This window comes from Hyaena hyaena, unplaced genomic scaffold, assembly GCF_003009895.1.
Source record: "Hyaena hyaena isolate Hyena2069 unplaced genomic scaffold, ASM300989v1 scaffold_692, whole genome shotgun sequence".
NCBI classification, from domain to species: Eukaryota; Metazoa; Chordata; class Mammalia; order Carnivora; family Hyaenidae; genus Hyaena; species Hyaena hyaena.
In genome coordinates, this window is record NW_024081325.1 from 618428 (window position 1) to 636625 (window position 18198).

The window sequence follows — 18198 nt, forward strand, 5'->3', positions numbered from 1 at the left end:
AATCTTATCACTCATAAATTCGAAGACTTTTTGAAGCTCTGTGTGAGGATCCAGGGACAAAGACCAAATATATATTATTATTATACCACACTATTCAACTCACATTTTCATTACTTTGCCTCTTACATCAGTGTGCAATTACCATATGATTGCACAAGTGTAATTATGATCATTATTGGGGAATGGTGATAGTTCAAAAGCAATTTTAAAGGAAGCAGTTTTAAAGCAAATTGTGCCATAAGGATGAATAAAAGGCTTTTTTATGAAATGCATCAAGACAAGGGAGATGAAATGAGACTTCAGAGGAAATGAGATCAAAATTTCTCTTTTTAATATTGTTGTCCTCCTCTTCTCTGTTTCCTTATTACCTGTAACATTTTCCATCTCTGCTTAACTCCAACACAGTGTTTCTGATGCCTGTTACACTTATTTTGTTAGGGGAAGTGTCAATGACCCAACATGACCAATGTCCAAATGTGGGAAGTAATACTGGGAAAATACTGGCAGTAATGAGAATATCCAAAACAAAAAGAATAATGTAAAGCAAAACAACTCAAGAACAAAAGTAGACAACAACAAAACAAAGATCGGATGAAGAGAAAATGCCAACTAAAGCACTTAAGGTTCAGAAAATGTCTTGACAGATTGCACACATTTGAAAAAAATCAGTGTGATATATTGCATGTGACAGAAAATGTTGATTGTCCACCAAAATCCATTGCCCAATTCTTCTTAGGCACATGACTGAATTACATTTCCCAGTCTCCCTTGAGGTTGGGTCTGGCCACACAATTGAGTTCTAGCCAATGGCATATAGATGGAAGTTTATTTGCCATTCCCAGTCCTGGCCCATAAGCTTCTACCTGTTTAACATTGGTGTGTATATACTGTTATTTGCTGCCTTTAGTTGGGCATTACAAGGACAGTTGCTCAGGCAAGAGCTAGTTTCAAGTAGAGGCTAAAAATAAGCATGTACCTTGGAGATTAGGAGCTACCAGTATTTAAAAATTATGTGCTTCTAAATGCCAACAGCATAGGAGAAAACTGAAACAAGGCACTGAACCACAAAAGTCCAACCCAACACTATTATCTCAATAACCTCAAGGCAGCTTCCAAGGAGATAGGGAGATGCGTGGATTGAGACAATGAAATAAAATTCTTAAAAATTATAGTTTAAGAAAGAATTTTGAAGATGGTCTGGCCATAAAAATTTATGGAAGTAAATATACCAGAAGTTTATCAAATTTTTGAGAGAAATTAGCAGATGAGTCTGAAATACCATTAGACTTTAAATGTCTTGGGCAAAAATGCTTTCACAAACTTAAAATATCTTTAGATTTTTTTCAAATTTGCATTAGCAATAAGCAGGATACAAAACTCACACAGGATGCAAGAAGTATATACTCCCAAAGTGACGTGGATAAAAATAGCTTAGGAAGAAGCCTAAGGTGAGACAAAGGTCACATAAAACAATAAAAGGAATACCTCCGGACAGCAAATCTAAAAAACATAATCAAGGAATAATCAAGGACTTTCTTTTTTACAAGAACAGACAGAGGTCCACAACAATCATCTATTATTCACATCATTGTCACAGACCAGTAATCCTTCCTTGTTCTCATCTCAGTTCTCTCCTTTTCCTAATGGAAGTTATTATTCTGGATAGTCTTCCGTGAGTGGCCTCTTCCAGAGAATCCTTATAGATTATTACTTCCATTACCAACAGCAACCAAGGTTCTATTAGAATGCAAAGTCTACCAGGAAACCACCCAAATGTAATCATCACACAAGTAAAGCAGCCAGGGTCAAAGCAATCAAATCTTCCACATGCATCCTGACAAATTCCCGCGCTTCTTGAGTTTAAATGGAAACCACTTAGTGTCAAAAAAGTGTGGCAAGCAGCCCAGCTGTTGTTTGTTTCTAATTCAAAACCTTGATTATGTTTCTAAAGGTGAAGGTTTCATCTGTGTAAGTGCATCTAATTATAGATAGAATAAAATGATATCCATAATTACATTAGAAAGAATAAAAATCTACCTATTCCTCAGCCAATATAACTCTAGAATGTGTGATTCAAATACTAGAAATAAAGGTCAGTTTCCTAATCTTAAAAACATCTCCTTGCATCCAGAAGACAAATATAGAAAGATAATTACTTTAAATAATAAGTTAACTGTATTTATATCAGATAAAAAGCACTGATTGGAAATGAACAGTTACCATATCATTGATGGTACATGTGTTAGTTTACAAGAGCTGCCATTACAAAGTACCACAGACTGTGCCGCCTACACAACAGAAATCTATTGTCTTGGAGCTCTGGAGGCTGGATGTCTGGAATCAACGTGTCAGTACCATCGGTTGCTTCAGTCCTTAGACCATAAGTGAAGGCTCTGTTCAAGGCTGTTCTTGGCTTGTGAATGGCTGTCTTCTCCCTATTTTTTTTCACATTGTCTTCCCTTTTGTGTTTCTGTTTCTGTATCCAAATTTACAATTTTTATAAGGATGCCAATTGTATTAGATTAGGACCCATCTGGTCTTTAATTCAGTTGCCCCTATAAAAACCTTATCTTCAAATAAGATCACATGCAGAGATACTAGAGATTAGGACTCCAACACGTGTTTTTTTTCAGGGGGAGGAACACAATTTAAGTCAAAACAGCAAAAAAGTCTAAAAAGTTTCTATATGACAAAATCCCTATTTCAGTGGATAAAGTGGTAATAACTGAATTGAAAAAAAAAAATCTTCTCTGATTTTATAACCTCCAAACTAATTGGTTTGAATTCCAAATCCCCTGGTCCCTCTACTTCTAAATAATTAGGGAATGTACCGAATTCCATTATTCTTTTTGGGAAATACTTAGAATATGTATGGGCAAATACAACCCTAAAAAATAAATGAATTCCCCTGATGCCAAAAGACACAGAAAACTCATTCCTTCCCGTTCTTTTTGCTAAAGCATTTCTTTTAGAAAACTTGCAATTGTAAGTTCCTTCTGTCTATTTGAGAGGGATGCAAACCTTTTGAAAACCTGAATAATTTCTGGCCAGAATTTTTATCTCAGTGAAGTCTTTCTTGGAGCTTTAGAAAGATCTTTCTGAAATGTGAACATAGAGCATCCTGTCGCTCTCTCTCCTTGAGAGTCAGCCTAGGTGCCTGCCTCAAAGTCGTAGCTTTTACTTGTTGCAGAAATACAAGAAGTTTTATTTTTCCTTTCTATCATGACATTAGCATGTATGCAAATTATTTTATTTGCCTGGCTATATAAAAGTGTGAGATGCCTTTCCATTTCTGCAGTCTCCTTAGTGAATTGCTTGAGATATATTTCACAGTCTGATTTAATGCTTATTCAAGTAAAGCTTTCCTACATTTGTGAAGAGGATTTCTAGACTGGCAGAAGACTTTAAATTAATTCCTCAACAAAAATAAAAATCTCATTTTTTCTTCTTTTTCCCTGATGCAATACACACGCAATAATACAGACACACAGTCAACACTACTGAAAACATCTTCCACAATTATGACCTTGAACCATCTATTAGGCATAAAATTGAATACACAGAATGGAATATTTATTAGTGACATCCGCAATATTTTATAATTATGTTTTTGGTACCATTTATTTGGGTACTGATTATATGCCAAAACTGGACTAAATGTTTTGGATAGATCATGTGGTGTAATTGTGCAGCGCTCCTATTATTTGGCTATTACCATTATTTCCAGAGAAAAATCCCAAAGCCATCAAGGTGTAAATAATTTATTTAGCCAGTTTCCATTCCTAGAAAGTAAAGAGAAATGGACCAATCTGACTCCAGAGCTTGTATTCTTCATCATTAGGTGAGCTTCCCTCACATTGTCATGAAGGAGACCATCAGACACCCTGCCAGCACTGATTCCAGCTGGATTCCTGATCACTGGGTTTGCCTGTGGATGCTAGGCGAATTAACTCTGCCTGCCACCACCCTTTCTGTGTTGTTAAAGCAGATTGCATAATGGAAGCCTTCTGTCCTGAATGTTACTGTCTTTAAGATTCTCAGCACTGACTTGACAGCTATGTAATCTTGGAAAACGTATTTTACCTGGCTTAAACTCAGTTTCCTCTTCTGAAGGCAGTGCCTAATGGCAACTTCACTATGACAACAAAGACAGTTGGAAAGTTTCGACTAACAGAATGTATGTGACCAGCTCTGAAGATGGATATCAACAAACCAGAGTTCAGAAATGGCCTTACTCAGCAATATATTTCCTAGGAAATAGGACTATGTAATCAAAACAAAATGAAGTGAGAAAATGAACTAACCAAACAACAACAACAAATATAAGGTATCATTTTCTGTATCTCTTATATTGTTATAAACAATGAAGATGGAATAGATTTAACACCTTTTCACATGTATAAGATTGAATCATATTGTTTTCTCTTATATGAAATTCTCCCAGTATTACTAATATCAAATCAATGCTTCACGCAAAAACCGTTTATCCTGATTCTCAATCTAGACACTAAGAATGGAAACCATATCGGGGTGGCTGGGTGGCTCAGTCGGTTGGGCATCTGACTTCAGCTCGGGTCATGATCTCATGGTTTGTGGGTTCGAGCCCCACATTGGGCTCTGTGCTGGCAGCTCAGAGCCTGGAGCCTGCTTTGTATTCTGTGTCTCCCTCTCTCTCTGCCCCTCCTCTGCTCATGCTCGGTCTCTCCCCATCTCTCAAAAATGAATACATGTTTTAAAAAAAAGAATGGAAACGATGTCTTTCTGTCCATATAACATGACTTTGTAATCCTACTTTGTCCATTCACATTACCCTGATCCGTTTGGAATCCTAATCAAACGCCCACTTTGAAAGACCCTCATTATATAAGACTTCCAATACCCAATAAATTTTGATCCAGTTCCTAAGCACTGTCAAAGCTCTCCTGAGGTGACAGTCTCCCTTATCTAAGTAAGCAATAAACTCAGCTTTGTCTCAGATTGTGTTGGTGACATTGGGGAAGCTAACTTTCAAGAAAGCCTTTTCTAAGGCCTTAAGGGTTATTTTAAGTTGCAAAGCCTTCTATAAAACGTAGATTTCTTGACATAGCACTCATGATATTATCAATATAACTAATGTTATAAGCGAGTATATCCATTCTTGTTGTATTTAACTCTTTCTTAAATCATGCTTTCAAAGTATAATAAATGATAGGAGAACAAGATATCTTCACCATGTTCACTTGTGATACAAATGATTCAAATCCATCAACTCACAATAAAAATTATAAATTAAGATCTTAGTTCCAAAACAAGAATTCACAACAGCATTTTTATTTTTACTATCCCATGGCATTTATATATATATATATACACACACACACACACACACACGTATGAATTTCAGAGTTACTCTTTCAAGAAAAATAGTTAAATGCAACCTCCTTAATATGAAGTCTTACCTTTTCCAGTTTTGAAAGAGCAAGAGAGTAACAGTCTTTGGCTCTGAATTGCATGAATCTCATGTTGGCTGGGTGAGTAAGCTCTGTGATAATACTGAGACTGGAAAACAACCTACATTTAAAAACACACACACACAAAAAAGCATTTGCATCACACTAACAATTCAATATGGTACTTTTTGTAACAACATATTTATGAATGAGTGATTCCTAGCCTTAGGCATAAAACTACATGCAATTACAACAGCAGGCATTGCCACATAAACTGTCTTTATAATGCAAGAAAAATGAAATGCTATTTCCCAAAAAATATTTTAACCAACATTTTAGCACTATAAGAAAATTAAAATTAGTAAGTTGGCCTTTTATTAGACATTTTCTCTACAGTTATGAAATGACATAGAAGAGAAGCTCATGAAGCTAATTTAAGAAATTACAAGTAACTCTGTGGATAATATCAAAATAGAAATTTATAAGATGAATATGACAATAGACAAAGATTCCATATGATGAGTTTATTGTCCATAATGTGAGTTCTTTGATCGTCTAATATTCCCTATTCTCATAGTATGCGATTTTAAATGTCAAATCTTGCTACAATGAATTCCTGAGAAAAGAAAACATTTTAACTCAAATAACATTTTATTGTAATGAATTGAGGCCAAGGCTCAATTGATAGTGTTATTGTAGAAAGATCCTGAGAGTTTTCACATGACCCATAGCTTTGCATTAGGTTTCTTCCTATTCACATCCTTCCCCCAAAACACACACACACACACACACACACACACACACACACACACACACACACAAGATAATAGTTGTCAGATCATAACTTCATTACTGTTATTTTTATTAACTAAGGGCAATGTTTAATATCTAATTTAATAAATAATAATGAAGTGTTTGTTATTGGAAAGCGCTGGTCTCCAAGACCTAAAAAGAGATATAAAGAGAAATTCTTGCCTTTAAATTAGACTCTACTACCCAATAGAGGACACTATAAAAATGTGTATGTTATAAGGCTGTACATATTTTCCTAAGAGTGATAAATATGGCTGACTGAATCTCACAGACTATGCAGCATTAAGACACCAGTGAAGAGACTGCTTGTGAGAAGCATCCAGGACAGTGCTGAGATGTAAAAGCAGAGAAGTAATTTCTGAGAAAAACATAGCTGCAAACCAATGAAAATTTATTTCACCTCTTGGGAAATTTTTATTTTCTCTGAGAAATATAGCTTTTATCTTTCATACATATTATTATTCAAACTTTGGATACTTCTGTGATTACTTGGATGATATAATCCTTTTCTAACACATATCAAGTAGAAATACATAGCTATACATTTGAGATCTGACTAACAGTGAATGGTAATATGACTGAGTGACCTGGTCATTGTATTTAAGTGACTTGTACTGAATTAGATAGAACCAAAAAGTTTATATGATGTGTCATTTGTGTTCTATACAAATGAACCTATACCATTATGTTATTTTAAACTGAGAAAGTGAATGTATTGTCTAAGTCTGCCACCTAGTGAAAATCTAGAACTAAATAATACTTAAATAATGAAAAGTTTTATTGCATTGCCTTTTATATCTATAAAGTATTACTTACATTCAATTATAATACATTTATAAATTTGGTTTTGTAATAGCTTTAATTATGTACCTTTAAAATATGAATCTGTAAATCTATTTCTGGGCTTTAATATGACCTAAACACATTTTGAATATAAACACTTTAGAAATAAAATGACATAATAAATCTATATTCCCCTAGGTACTAGGATCATAACAAAGCAATATTGTAATTGAAAAATAATATGGTCTGGGGTGTTAGGGTGGCTCAGTAGCTTAAGTGTCCAACTTTGGCCCAGGTCATGATCTCACAGTTCATGAATTCAAGCAGTGCTGACAGCTCAGAGCCTGGAGCCTGCAAGGGATTCTGTGTCCTCCTTTTTCTCTGTCCCTCCCCACTCATGATCTCTATCTCTCTCAAAAATAATAAACATTATAAACAAGAAAAATAATATAGTTTTTTCTATTTAAAACTTTTTCACAATTTATGTTCTAATTTATTGATGTAAGTACCTCTGTGGAAATGTGGAAAATCTTATGGAATAGTTCTCTGCTTGAATTAATTTATTCAAACAATACTTTAGACAGACATGCCCAGTTATGCTAACTAATATAAAGATAAAAAACACACCATATACTCTACTTCACGGATCAATGGGAGAATTCTGAGAATAACTGCAATTATATATTCAAGAAAAACAAACATAAGGACATAAAAAATCTGGAAAATGTTCACAATATTTTAATTTTAAAACTGAGCTAGTGTGCTACACTAAAATTTCGATTTGTTGTGGTGGCTAGGAATGATGTTTCTGAATAACAAGCATATATATTAATATATAGGTAGACAGATACACTTTGATATGTAAAACACTAGTTTTAGATTACAATTGACTCTCAAGACTAAAATAAATGTGAATATATTTTAATCTTTTACAAATACTTTTTAAACACTTTAAGTCTGAGATATCAGATATCTCTGTATTTAAAATTTTTATCTATGTAAACCAATCAAAATAATAAAAATATTTCAGCACTATATAAATGATTCATTCTTGGATTTATACATATTCATTATCACTATTTTCAATTATGTCATTTCGCACGGTCATAGGTATGGCATTTCTTCAATAAGTATGATTACTGTGCCAATAACCATTTTGGATATCTTGTGCCAAGCTAAAGACAATATTCCTTTTTTTATTTTTATTTTCTAACTTGCCATTTATGCTTTTAGCATCCTGGGGATTCAAGTCTAACTGGATAGCTCTCCCCCACTAGTACTTTTCCCTCAAAGCACTCTTCACATCCTGGCTAAAATAGTCTTTTTAAACTCTATCCTTCAATGATTTCCTTCCTGTTTTTTTTTTTTTTTTTATCATTAAGATCAACTTGTTACCATGCTCTACAAAGCCATGAATATTCTGGTTCTTTTTCTGACTTCAGCCTCATGTTGTCAGTTTTCCACTTGCTCTGCTCCAGGTCCTTGAATAAGCCAGCCTCAGTACCCAAGAGCCTTTGGATATGCTGCCCCCTTGTGGAATGTTCTAATTCTCTCCTTATCTGCTTAGTCTATCGAGTAAACAACAGTCAATTCTTCAGGGAGGTAGGTGTTCCTTGATCCACTTGACTAGATCATACATTCTTATTGTCTGCACCTGTATAACATTCTACTCTTTTCAGTAGTTGCTACACTTATAATTCTACAGTTGAATTTCTTGTTTAATATGTTCACTGCTTAGACTATCACTACTTAATCATACGTCTGCCTTAGGCAAGTGCTGCAGCCATAGCATTCTGTATAGTCCCCAAACTTACTGGATGCTCAATAATACCATGAATAAATCACAACTGCAGGTGTTTATAGATGTCCTCTTGACCTACTAGGGGTTAATGCAGGAATTTTTCTGATTCTTGCAGACACAGATCCATGACTTGATTGAATGTTCCCATTGCCAGAGCACTGACTATCTTACCAGTTTGATCAGCTACATTTTAGGGAAAAAAACGCAAAAGCAAAAATATCTTCATATTAAAACAAAATCAGCCTAAGGGACTTCTGAACTAAATCATTCCTGGACTTTTACAATGCAAATAAAACTAATATTAATTAAATAAAGAGGCCATTATACTGAGATGGCTCTATACTTCAGCAGGTTACTGAAGCAAATCAACACCTCAGCCTATACGTTGCCTCAAGGTAAGAAATCAAAGCCAAAGGACAGCCAATCACAAAGAGCCAACTAGGCTTTCTCAAATAACGCAACCACTTAAGCTGTAGCCAATCAAATAATTTCCTTGCTTTATTTCCACCTCTCCTCTGTAAGTCCCTAACTCCTCTCCCTGGAGCGTTTCTAACCATTTCCTGCCTGGCACTGACAAATCTGAACTGATTTTTGTTCAAATTAATTAAAAAATGTTTAATATGCATGAGTTCATCTTTTAAAAATTAGCAAGTATTTGCTTTCGTACCCATTCTGTTTTAAACTAATGTTTATCTATACTGTGTGCTCTCTAGAAAAACGTTTGCTTCACAACTCCTTGAGTAAGTTTTCTCATCTCCCTTTCTCCTGATATACAGACTTAGGCTGTTGGTTTGAATCGGCCAGTTTTTTCCTATATAGGATAGGACGAGCTAGTAAGTTGCTTTCAATATTTTTTTTGCCCTCAGTTAAATGAGAATAGTGATAGATGCCATTGATATGGCAAACATTCTCAAAGCAGAACATTTTGATAGTCTGACATGCCATTTTGACGTGGTTGTTTTTTTAATTCAAGGCACACTTTGGCATGCTTCTTTAAATTTAGTTTAGATATTAACACTTGTTCATAAAACTGTGAAAAGAGGCAATATTTTCAATATACCAAGTGCTTGTGAGGTAACACCTTAGCAAGAGAAACTTAAATTTTAAAGTGACGACCTGCTTTTCTTTCAATTTGGAAATCAGACACTCATTTAGCAAATCTTTCTAGAATGACTCATGAGTGTTTTCTCTTAGATGTGTAAACTAAGGTCCTTAGGCACAGGAGAGGAAAAGGTTTAACCATATCTGACTTGAAAAGACTTTATCTCCTATAGTTTTTGGTACGTGGAAATGGTCTCTAGGGTTGATGGGCCAATTGCTTAGGATTCAAGGAGTCTCTTCTGAGTAAAGTACTAGAGATACTCTCTTACCTAGAGAATCTAGAACACCTGGAATAGATTGTCCCTGAAGAAGTTTGCTGCTTGCTATAAAGGGCTACTCTGAACCCACAAAGGTAAACTCATCATGAATGAAGGGACAAATCTGGGCAAGTGATCAATACAGGGTCTGCTTAGGTTGTTCTGGTGACAAAGCTTGGCTGAGGCTGGAGGCTCCTCCTGTCCCAGCCATCTCAGAACAAACTTAAGGAATGTTTATCAAATATTTGAGTGTTAAAACTTTGTAGGTCATGCTCTAGACTCTGGATATGGAAAATAAAACACTTCCTGGGTGGGTTCTCTGGAAGAAACATGCAGGGGCCAAACCAGCAAATATACAATTGCCATACTGCATAGAGACACATTGAATTGTGTAATCCAGTTTTCAATTACAAAACTATGTTTAAGTTATAAATGCAATTCCAGATGAAAAGGAATTCTCCCGATGCCTCCAACTATACTGCTAGTGAATTAATGAGTTTCTCTTATTTTTCCTTTGGTATTTTGGGACTGAGTACCTCTGAAGGTCCTTGGACAATCTGGAGAAAGGAGAGAGAAGGCTGTCAAATGAAACTGTGTATGTACCTTAGTAAACTGGGCAGGTAGGGGCTCAAGTGGTCAATTTTCAGCTTCTGAAAAACAACTTTAACCCTATTCCAATCTGGCAAAACAGGTCATACGAGTTTTTATTAATAACTTGTGAATTAGAGCACTGTTACTTTTCATTTCATATTTGAATTCCATCTTATTCTTATCTCCTGGGCTCTAATACAAGCACAGATTGAAGATTTCTTTAATATATTCCTTAGTAGTTTTAAAAGCTGAAAATGTAAAGGTCAAAATGCCCTGTGTCAAAATGGAATGTCAAAATAATCAAGGTAAAATGGCATTTACAAGCTATTAGCTACACAGTCATTTACAAACTAATGCTAATAAAATGTAGCATTGCCCCATACAGAGCAACAGCATGAGGTAATCTTAATTCGCCTACTATATACAACTACAGCTACCCAGCAGAATAAAATTCAGCTCTTATTTGAGGAAATTAATGATATTCATAAAGATTTAAGGATTGGCTGAGATATTTTTGTAAGATTATTAGTGAAAAAAATTTCTAAGACTGAGATGGAGCTTTTCCTGAGGGATTGCCATGCCAGCAAACTAATACTTCAATAACTTTTCTGTCTCTGTGATAAAGCTAATTTGTATATTGGGACCCACAAAACAGAAGCTGTCCCAGCAGCCTGGCCCATGTCACAAATCTAAACTTAAATCAGTCTGTACTCATGGTGAATATCTAACCTAATATACACCAATCCCAATCCTCCAACTCCGCTTTAGCTAGCTCAGTTAAGGCTGGAAAACAGGATCTACTACTAGCCATACCATGAAACGCCTGACCTCCTAGCCAATCATGCCCCGTTTCCATCTTGCCTCTTCTAACATTCTATACAACTTGCTCTTGCCCAAAATCTCTCCGGAAAAGTGTCTCACTGCTTGTGAGGCACAGTACCCACCCCCCAATTTCACAGGCTACTTTCCACTGATTAAAAAATATCAAACTTGGGATGTCTGGGTGGCTCAGTTGCTTAGGTGTTTGGTTCTTGATTTCGGCTCAGGTCATGATCTCATCGTTCATGGAATCAAACCCCATGCCGTGCTCTGCACTGACAGCACAAAGCCTGCTTGAGATTCCCTCTCTTTTTCTCTCTCAGCCCTGCCTCTCCCCTCTCTCTTGAAATAAATATTTAAAAAAAAATATCAAACTCATTATTAAATTGTTTTAGTTCTGTCACTTGACACCTGTAAATATTCCACTTGACCAGAAACACAGTGTATCTAGTCAGCCAGTCCCAAAATGGTAGTCCAACTCTGGGCTCTCTACTAATTTCTTTGTTCTTTGTTCCTTATTCATTTTCTGTTTTTCCCTTTCCTGTACCTTACTCTTTATCCCATTAAAGCTTCCTGCCTCACACCCCATTTTGTAGTTGTTTAGACCTTTAAGAGTGGAGACTGCCCACTTTGTGAAATGTTAAATAAAGTCTGTTTGTATCACTTAACTAGTCTTTAGTCATTTTTAACACTATTCACTCACACATACTCAGTGGTCTCTTAGTTTAAGCTTTAATCCGGTATAGCCTGGTATCCAGCCACTGTGACTGGATTTCTGATTGCCTGTTGCCCAGTTACGAAGATAACTGGATCCTACCTCTGGAATTTTGTCATCTGTCTCAAAGGAAGTTTGTGCAAGATAATGCGCAGAGAAACCAAAGGACAGAAAACTGAGAGTGGGAGAAGGGAGAGAGACAAGGAAAGAGTTAAGATGGGTGTCAGTCCACAGTAGAGAATCAATGATTATCTGTTTATGGTTTCAGCACAGGAGTGACTATAATGATTGAGATTGGAACTTAATCTGGTAATCAAGGAAGAAAAGCCCTCAGGTAACTAAGGACAGTGAAAAAATAACAGAACCAATGGACAGTAGGTTCCAGTGGAGACAAAAGACTGTTAAGACTGAGGGTATTAGACAAAATAGTGTCTCTGGGATAGAGGTGCCAAACGAAGCTTGTTGCTATATTGTTTCAAGGTCTGTGGCTTTTCAACTCTGTCACATAAAAGTGATATTGATAGTGCTATTATTACAGTAGCAAACACTCACTGTAATTGAGTGATTGAAAACTACTAGCCATGTGCTACAGCATTATATATTCAAATCAACTTTGTAATTAAGACATTGAGGTTTAGAGAAGGAAAGTAATTTGCCTAAGATCATATAGTAAATAATCAACCTAAGTGGGACTCACATCTAGCCTCTCCTGAATTCTAAACTCAAACTATAAATTCATAATTACTCTCCATATGTGCTTTGCTACAATATAAAGGTTATAAAGATGGAGTGATGGAAAATGATGATGGAGTTCAGATTGTTTTTATTTAATTCCATAATTTGGTAGCTCTAACATGTCCTTTGGCCTTGTGCAAAACTCATAAAACTGAAATAATGATCTTTTAGATATTTACGTTTTAAAATGGTTTCAGGAAGAACCATTCAAGTGACATAGATATCTTCACTTATAGGTGATTTTGATGCTTAGAGCATGGACTTGTCTTTGGTTTTCACTCTTACCCAAAGATAACCATAATGGAAATTCCTATCTGGATGAGTTATGACTTGGCTCCTAACATGGGTAAGTTGCCTGTTCACAGTCTTACAGTATTTCATTCTTAGTAATACAGTTTGTAAATGCATACTTTTAGCCACTGCCGGTCATAAAACAAAAATTAGAACATACACGGTCTGTCACAAAACATGACTACTACAGCACAGGATTTAGAGTTTGATATATTAAATGATATGAAAAAACCAGATTCATTATTCTATTTATTTTTAAAAGAATGATGATCCTGCATTAAAACTTAAACACACGATGAGGTGCCTGGCTGGCTCAGTTGGTTAAGCGTCCAACTCTTGACATTAGCTCAGGTCATGATCTCATGATCTCACAGTTCGTGAGTTCAAGCCCCACCCCAGGCTCTTGCACTGACAGTGTGGAGCCTGCTTGGGACTTCTCTCTCTTTCCCTCTTTTCTGTCCCATCTTCTCCTCTCAAAATAAATAAATAAACTTTAAAAAAATTCTTTGAAAAATTAAACACATAGTGCCAGTCATACATTTGATGTTAAAAAGTATTTGTTTTTTAATTAAATGGATAAACAACTTCAGGGTAAGTATCTCATGTTCATTTCTTATATACAGAGTCAGAGTCCACTATTTCACAGATAGTTAGCAGTATATAAAAAACAGGCCAGAGCTATTCAGACAGTTACCTGAAAAGGGTCTGCACATTTACAATCGTTTTGGCATCTGCCATGTAGTCTTCCTCGGCACTCATGGTGCTCTCTTTGTCCACAACCACCATGTTGGCAGCGAAAGTCACTCCACACCTGAGTAAATCATCTAGGCTTTGATAAAAATCAACAGAGAAAAATGGACTTTCAATAAATCACAGTTCTAAGATCAGAGCTTGCTTACCCACTACACGTGTACAGGTTACCCTCATAGATGGCTTTCACAGAGTTTGCCCTGGTAGATGTTAATGAGGATTATAATACATTCCCTACTGATATGAAATAATTTGTATTTTTGAGCTGTTTATGTTTCATTATATCTGAACTGTTTCAAAGCACTATGCTTTAAGAAAATTTTTAAATAATATTAATTATATAACTAAATCATGGAAAACATCTATTTTGCAATCAAATAGAACTAAAGCATATTAGAACTGTTTTTATGGTTAGCACACTATTTCAAAGACATGACATTTAAATCTTTTTAATCCCTACAGTACTTTTGGTAAAAGTACAGATGAATACTTATATTACCTTTGATGGTCTAGCCCAACAAAGAAATATTAAACTGAATATTCTCAAATGTGGATTATTTCTTTGTGACAGCTATGTGTTAATGATTGGTTCTACATAGCCACAAACATAAAAAATAAATATCAGCTGTATTAAAACTCACCATTTACCATTTAGTTTTTGAGCAACTGATTAAATAACTTAATTTCTTTAGTTGCATGAACTAATTGCTAAACTAGAATACAAGTTTCTGAAAAAAAAAATAAAAAAAAAAAAATAGAATACAAGTTTCTGTGACTCATAATAGTCAGTTTTCTCCCGTATCACTGATAAAAACTAGCAGTTTCCCAACGAATTAAAAGAAAATGTACCATTAAAGTTGAAACAAGGAAACCATTATCTCACTGCCTCTGCTTCTTACAAACTAGTAAAATAGGACTGAATTAGATAAAGGAGACTAAACTTGAATGAGTATAAGAATGCTCTTGGTACAAAGTTGATTGAAGACAGAGATGAAATTGGGCTAATTGGTTTCTACATGTTCTGATTTAAAATAAGAAATGTAGACCTTACAGAACAGTAGTTCCTTTTAAATTCTTCAATTGAAAGGTCAGTTCCCTGAGGAACTTTTCCAAGTGCGTGATTGGTGAAACTATCCACATCAGTTAGAGGGAACTATTTTCTTCTTATGATAAGGAAGGAGGTGGGATTTCTTATTGTTATGAGGTGAGAGAGTATTACCAAAGCTCTGAGTCCAAGATCCCCAGGAGTAGTTCAGAAAAAAATATTTTGCTTAACTCAGGAACAATGCTCTGTGGCAAAGATCTTATGGCTAAGATTCTGTATGGAAGCAGAATGTTAGTCCAAATAAATTTCCTATGGTAAGAAGGGCCAGTACCGTAATATCCAATCAATATGATGATCAGATTTAAATCCCCAGAAATACTTTATTTGCATATCCTTTTAACTAGGAAATTCATAATTGTTCCTGTATCTATTAAAATACATTTTTTAAAAAAGAAGTAGGTATAAAATTAATGTGATATAGTCCCTTATGGGCCATAAAAATGAAGTCCAAGTTATATGCCTTCAATTCACCTTATTATAATTTTACATCACTTTCTAAGTCACCTCTTAAAATCTTTCTACCCAATAAAAAAAGTCATCTCTCCATTATAATTATCTATGCAAAAAGAGAGAAAGATAAAGTGGGAGAAGGTAAGCTTGACTGGAAAAGGATATACAGATACAAATTATGATAGAAAAAATGAATATTTCATCAGTAATAAATCAATGAATTGATTGAATCTGTGCTAAATAGCTAATAGCTACCTATACCTGTATGTATCAGTTAATTCCATACTCAAAATATTGGCTGCTGTAGGGCACATATAACCTTGGCAAATGATTTAGTAATTATGATTTAAAAGAACTTTAAATCTATAGAAAATACATAAAATTGGAATGGCATTTCAGAAACACATAGAAACATTTTGTTCTTCATGCTTTAACTTTGAAACATTTATTTTTACGTGCATTTAATATTACACTCTATTCCTTTTTTATCTTTTTTATTAAGCTACCAATTTATTCTTATAATGCCACAACTATCATGATTTTTCTACCCTATCTGCAAAGCCACTTGCCTATTTTTTATTCAGCACGATTGCTTTATGCAGTTCAGCCACCAGATGGCTGACTAAGATAAAAGTTAATATTGATGAAAAATAGATAATCTCAACTGGCAACAACTTCCTTTGCACACTTCTCTAAGCCTTCCTTCTCAAGAACTACAGTGTGAATGTATGAGTACATGTCAGTGTTGTAAATGTGTTTTAATTCATTCAAAGGTGTGTTTGCTTTTTTAAGGAATATTTCAAACATTAGCAAAAGAGAATAACACAGTGAACCTCCACATTTCAATCACCCAACTCAGCTTCAATAATTATCAGTGTGTGGCCAATCCTGTTTTTTTCTCCATTCATAGGAATTTGACCTTTTCAGTTCTTCTTTGTCTCAACATAAACACGTTTATAGGGGAAGAATTCATTTCATAGTTTACAGCAGCAAAAACAGGTGGGAGGTTTATTCATCCTTTAAATATTCTGTGTTTCTAATGAATTTTAATAGAATGTTATCATTTCATTTTACTAATGATAAAATATAGGTTGATTTCACATTCATGGATTTAAATAGTAATTTCAGTTCATCTAACTACATCTTAGTTGGTTAGTATTAAGATAACGGATCATGTAAATTATATTAATGTAGACTAGAGGCTAAATATAAGTTAGTCAGTTTGGTCTTTAATATGTTCAACAGCCAATAAACACTTCCAAAGTTATAAGACTTGTTTTTTTTCAATACTTACAGGACAAAACGTAAGCATGAAAGTTCTTAATTGATAACTTTTAGACTTTTGTTTTGATGGTTCTGGTATACATTTTTTTTTGATGGATAGTTAACACATTTTATATGCATATTAGTTTTATGATCTTTAGTTCCAATATCTTATAATATGTTCATGCATATAAAAGAATTTGTATTTTAATACTAACATATTTCACACATTTAACTTCTTAATTAAATTTTTAGAATACATAGACTGATAGATGTTATTAGAATAAAGTAAACTCTTATGAAATGCTCCAGTTTATAAATCTGGCTTCAAACGAGCATCTCTAAATTATTTGAAGGTTTCCAGAAGTTATCACAATGATATCAGTGCATCACAACACTGAATCTTTAGGTTTTTTCTATCCCTTGGCCCTTCGTAATAACATTATTGCTACAGACAGCACAAAATTAACATAGCTTTAGAAACTAAGTAAAAGTGACAAAATTCTCATGCAGCAAGATTTGTTTTAATTCAACAACAGATTACTGCTTAGGAAGTTTGAATACAAGATGTATAACAGGAGAACATAAGCTTTGCATGCAAAATATACCATATTTGCAATACTGAAATGGCAAATTACACTCATCATGCAACACGGGGGAACAGCACACGACAAACCACAGGACACCACACTAGTTAGTGTGCCAAAGATTTTGTCACCTACTTGTCAATAGAGCCCACCATGTAGTAAACCATTGGAAACCAACAGATTGCATCCAGAAAATGCATATCTGGCCTAAGTAGCAGATGGGTTACAAAATGAAACACAATGTCACAACAGTGGCAGCGCTTCTAGGGAAAGGAAGTAAGTTGACTTAGTTTGCATTTCCAAAACTAAACACTGTTGACATGATTAATTTGAAGTGCCTTTTTTTCTTACCATTAATTAGAAAATATCATTTGTACTAGTTATGAATAATACAATGTACTATTATATTATAAAAACAAGTTGTATTTCTGCTTTCTAAATCAGAAACATTATGGCATTAGTCTACAAAAATACTGCATTGATATTCTTATTATGACTAAAAAGTCTTATCAATGAGTTTAAAAATTATTCATGCAGAAGAGGAATTGTAAAATGAGAAATTAATGATTTTTTTCTTGGATAGCCCAAAGCATAGAGAATTCAATTAGCATGCTTGTTAAGAGCACCTTCTCTAAGGAATATACACAATCACAACATGCCCTTTAATGTATCAGCATATTAATCAATAAATATAGTATATGCACACAT

At 34.5% G+C, this 18198-nt stretch overlaps 1 protein-coding gene across 3 annotated transcripts in view; it reads right to left on the reverse strand.

Annotated features, from left to right (window-relative positions):
- The window catches only part of KCNT2 (potassium sodium-activated channel subfamily T member 2), a 355813-nt gene that overhangs the window by 64109 nt on the left and 273506 nt on the right, over window positions 1-18198 (reverse strand). For 2 of the 3 annotated variants that reach the window (XM_039217452.1, XM_039217450.1), the window contains 2 exons: window positions 14030-14164; window positions 5439-5550 (listed from right to left, as the gene is read on the reverse strand). In XM_039217452.1, the coding sequence (XP_039073383.1) occupies window positions 5439-5550; window positions 14030-14164 (247 nt within the window). Of the gene's footprint in view, window positions 1-5438; window positions 5551-14029; window positions 14165-17625; window positions 17698-18198 lie in introns of all 3 variants that reach the window. The other variant, XM_039217449.1, reaches the window with a different exon arrangement.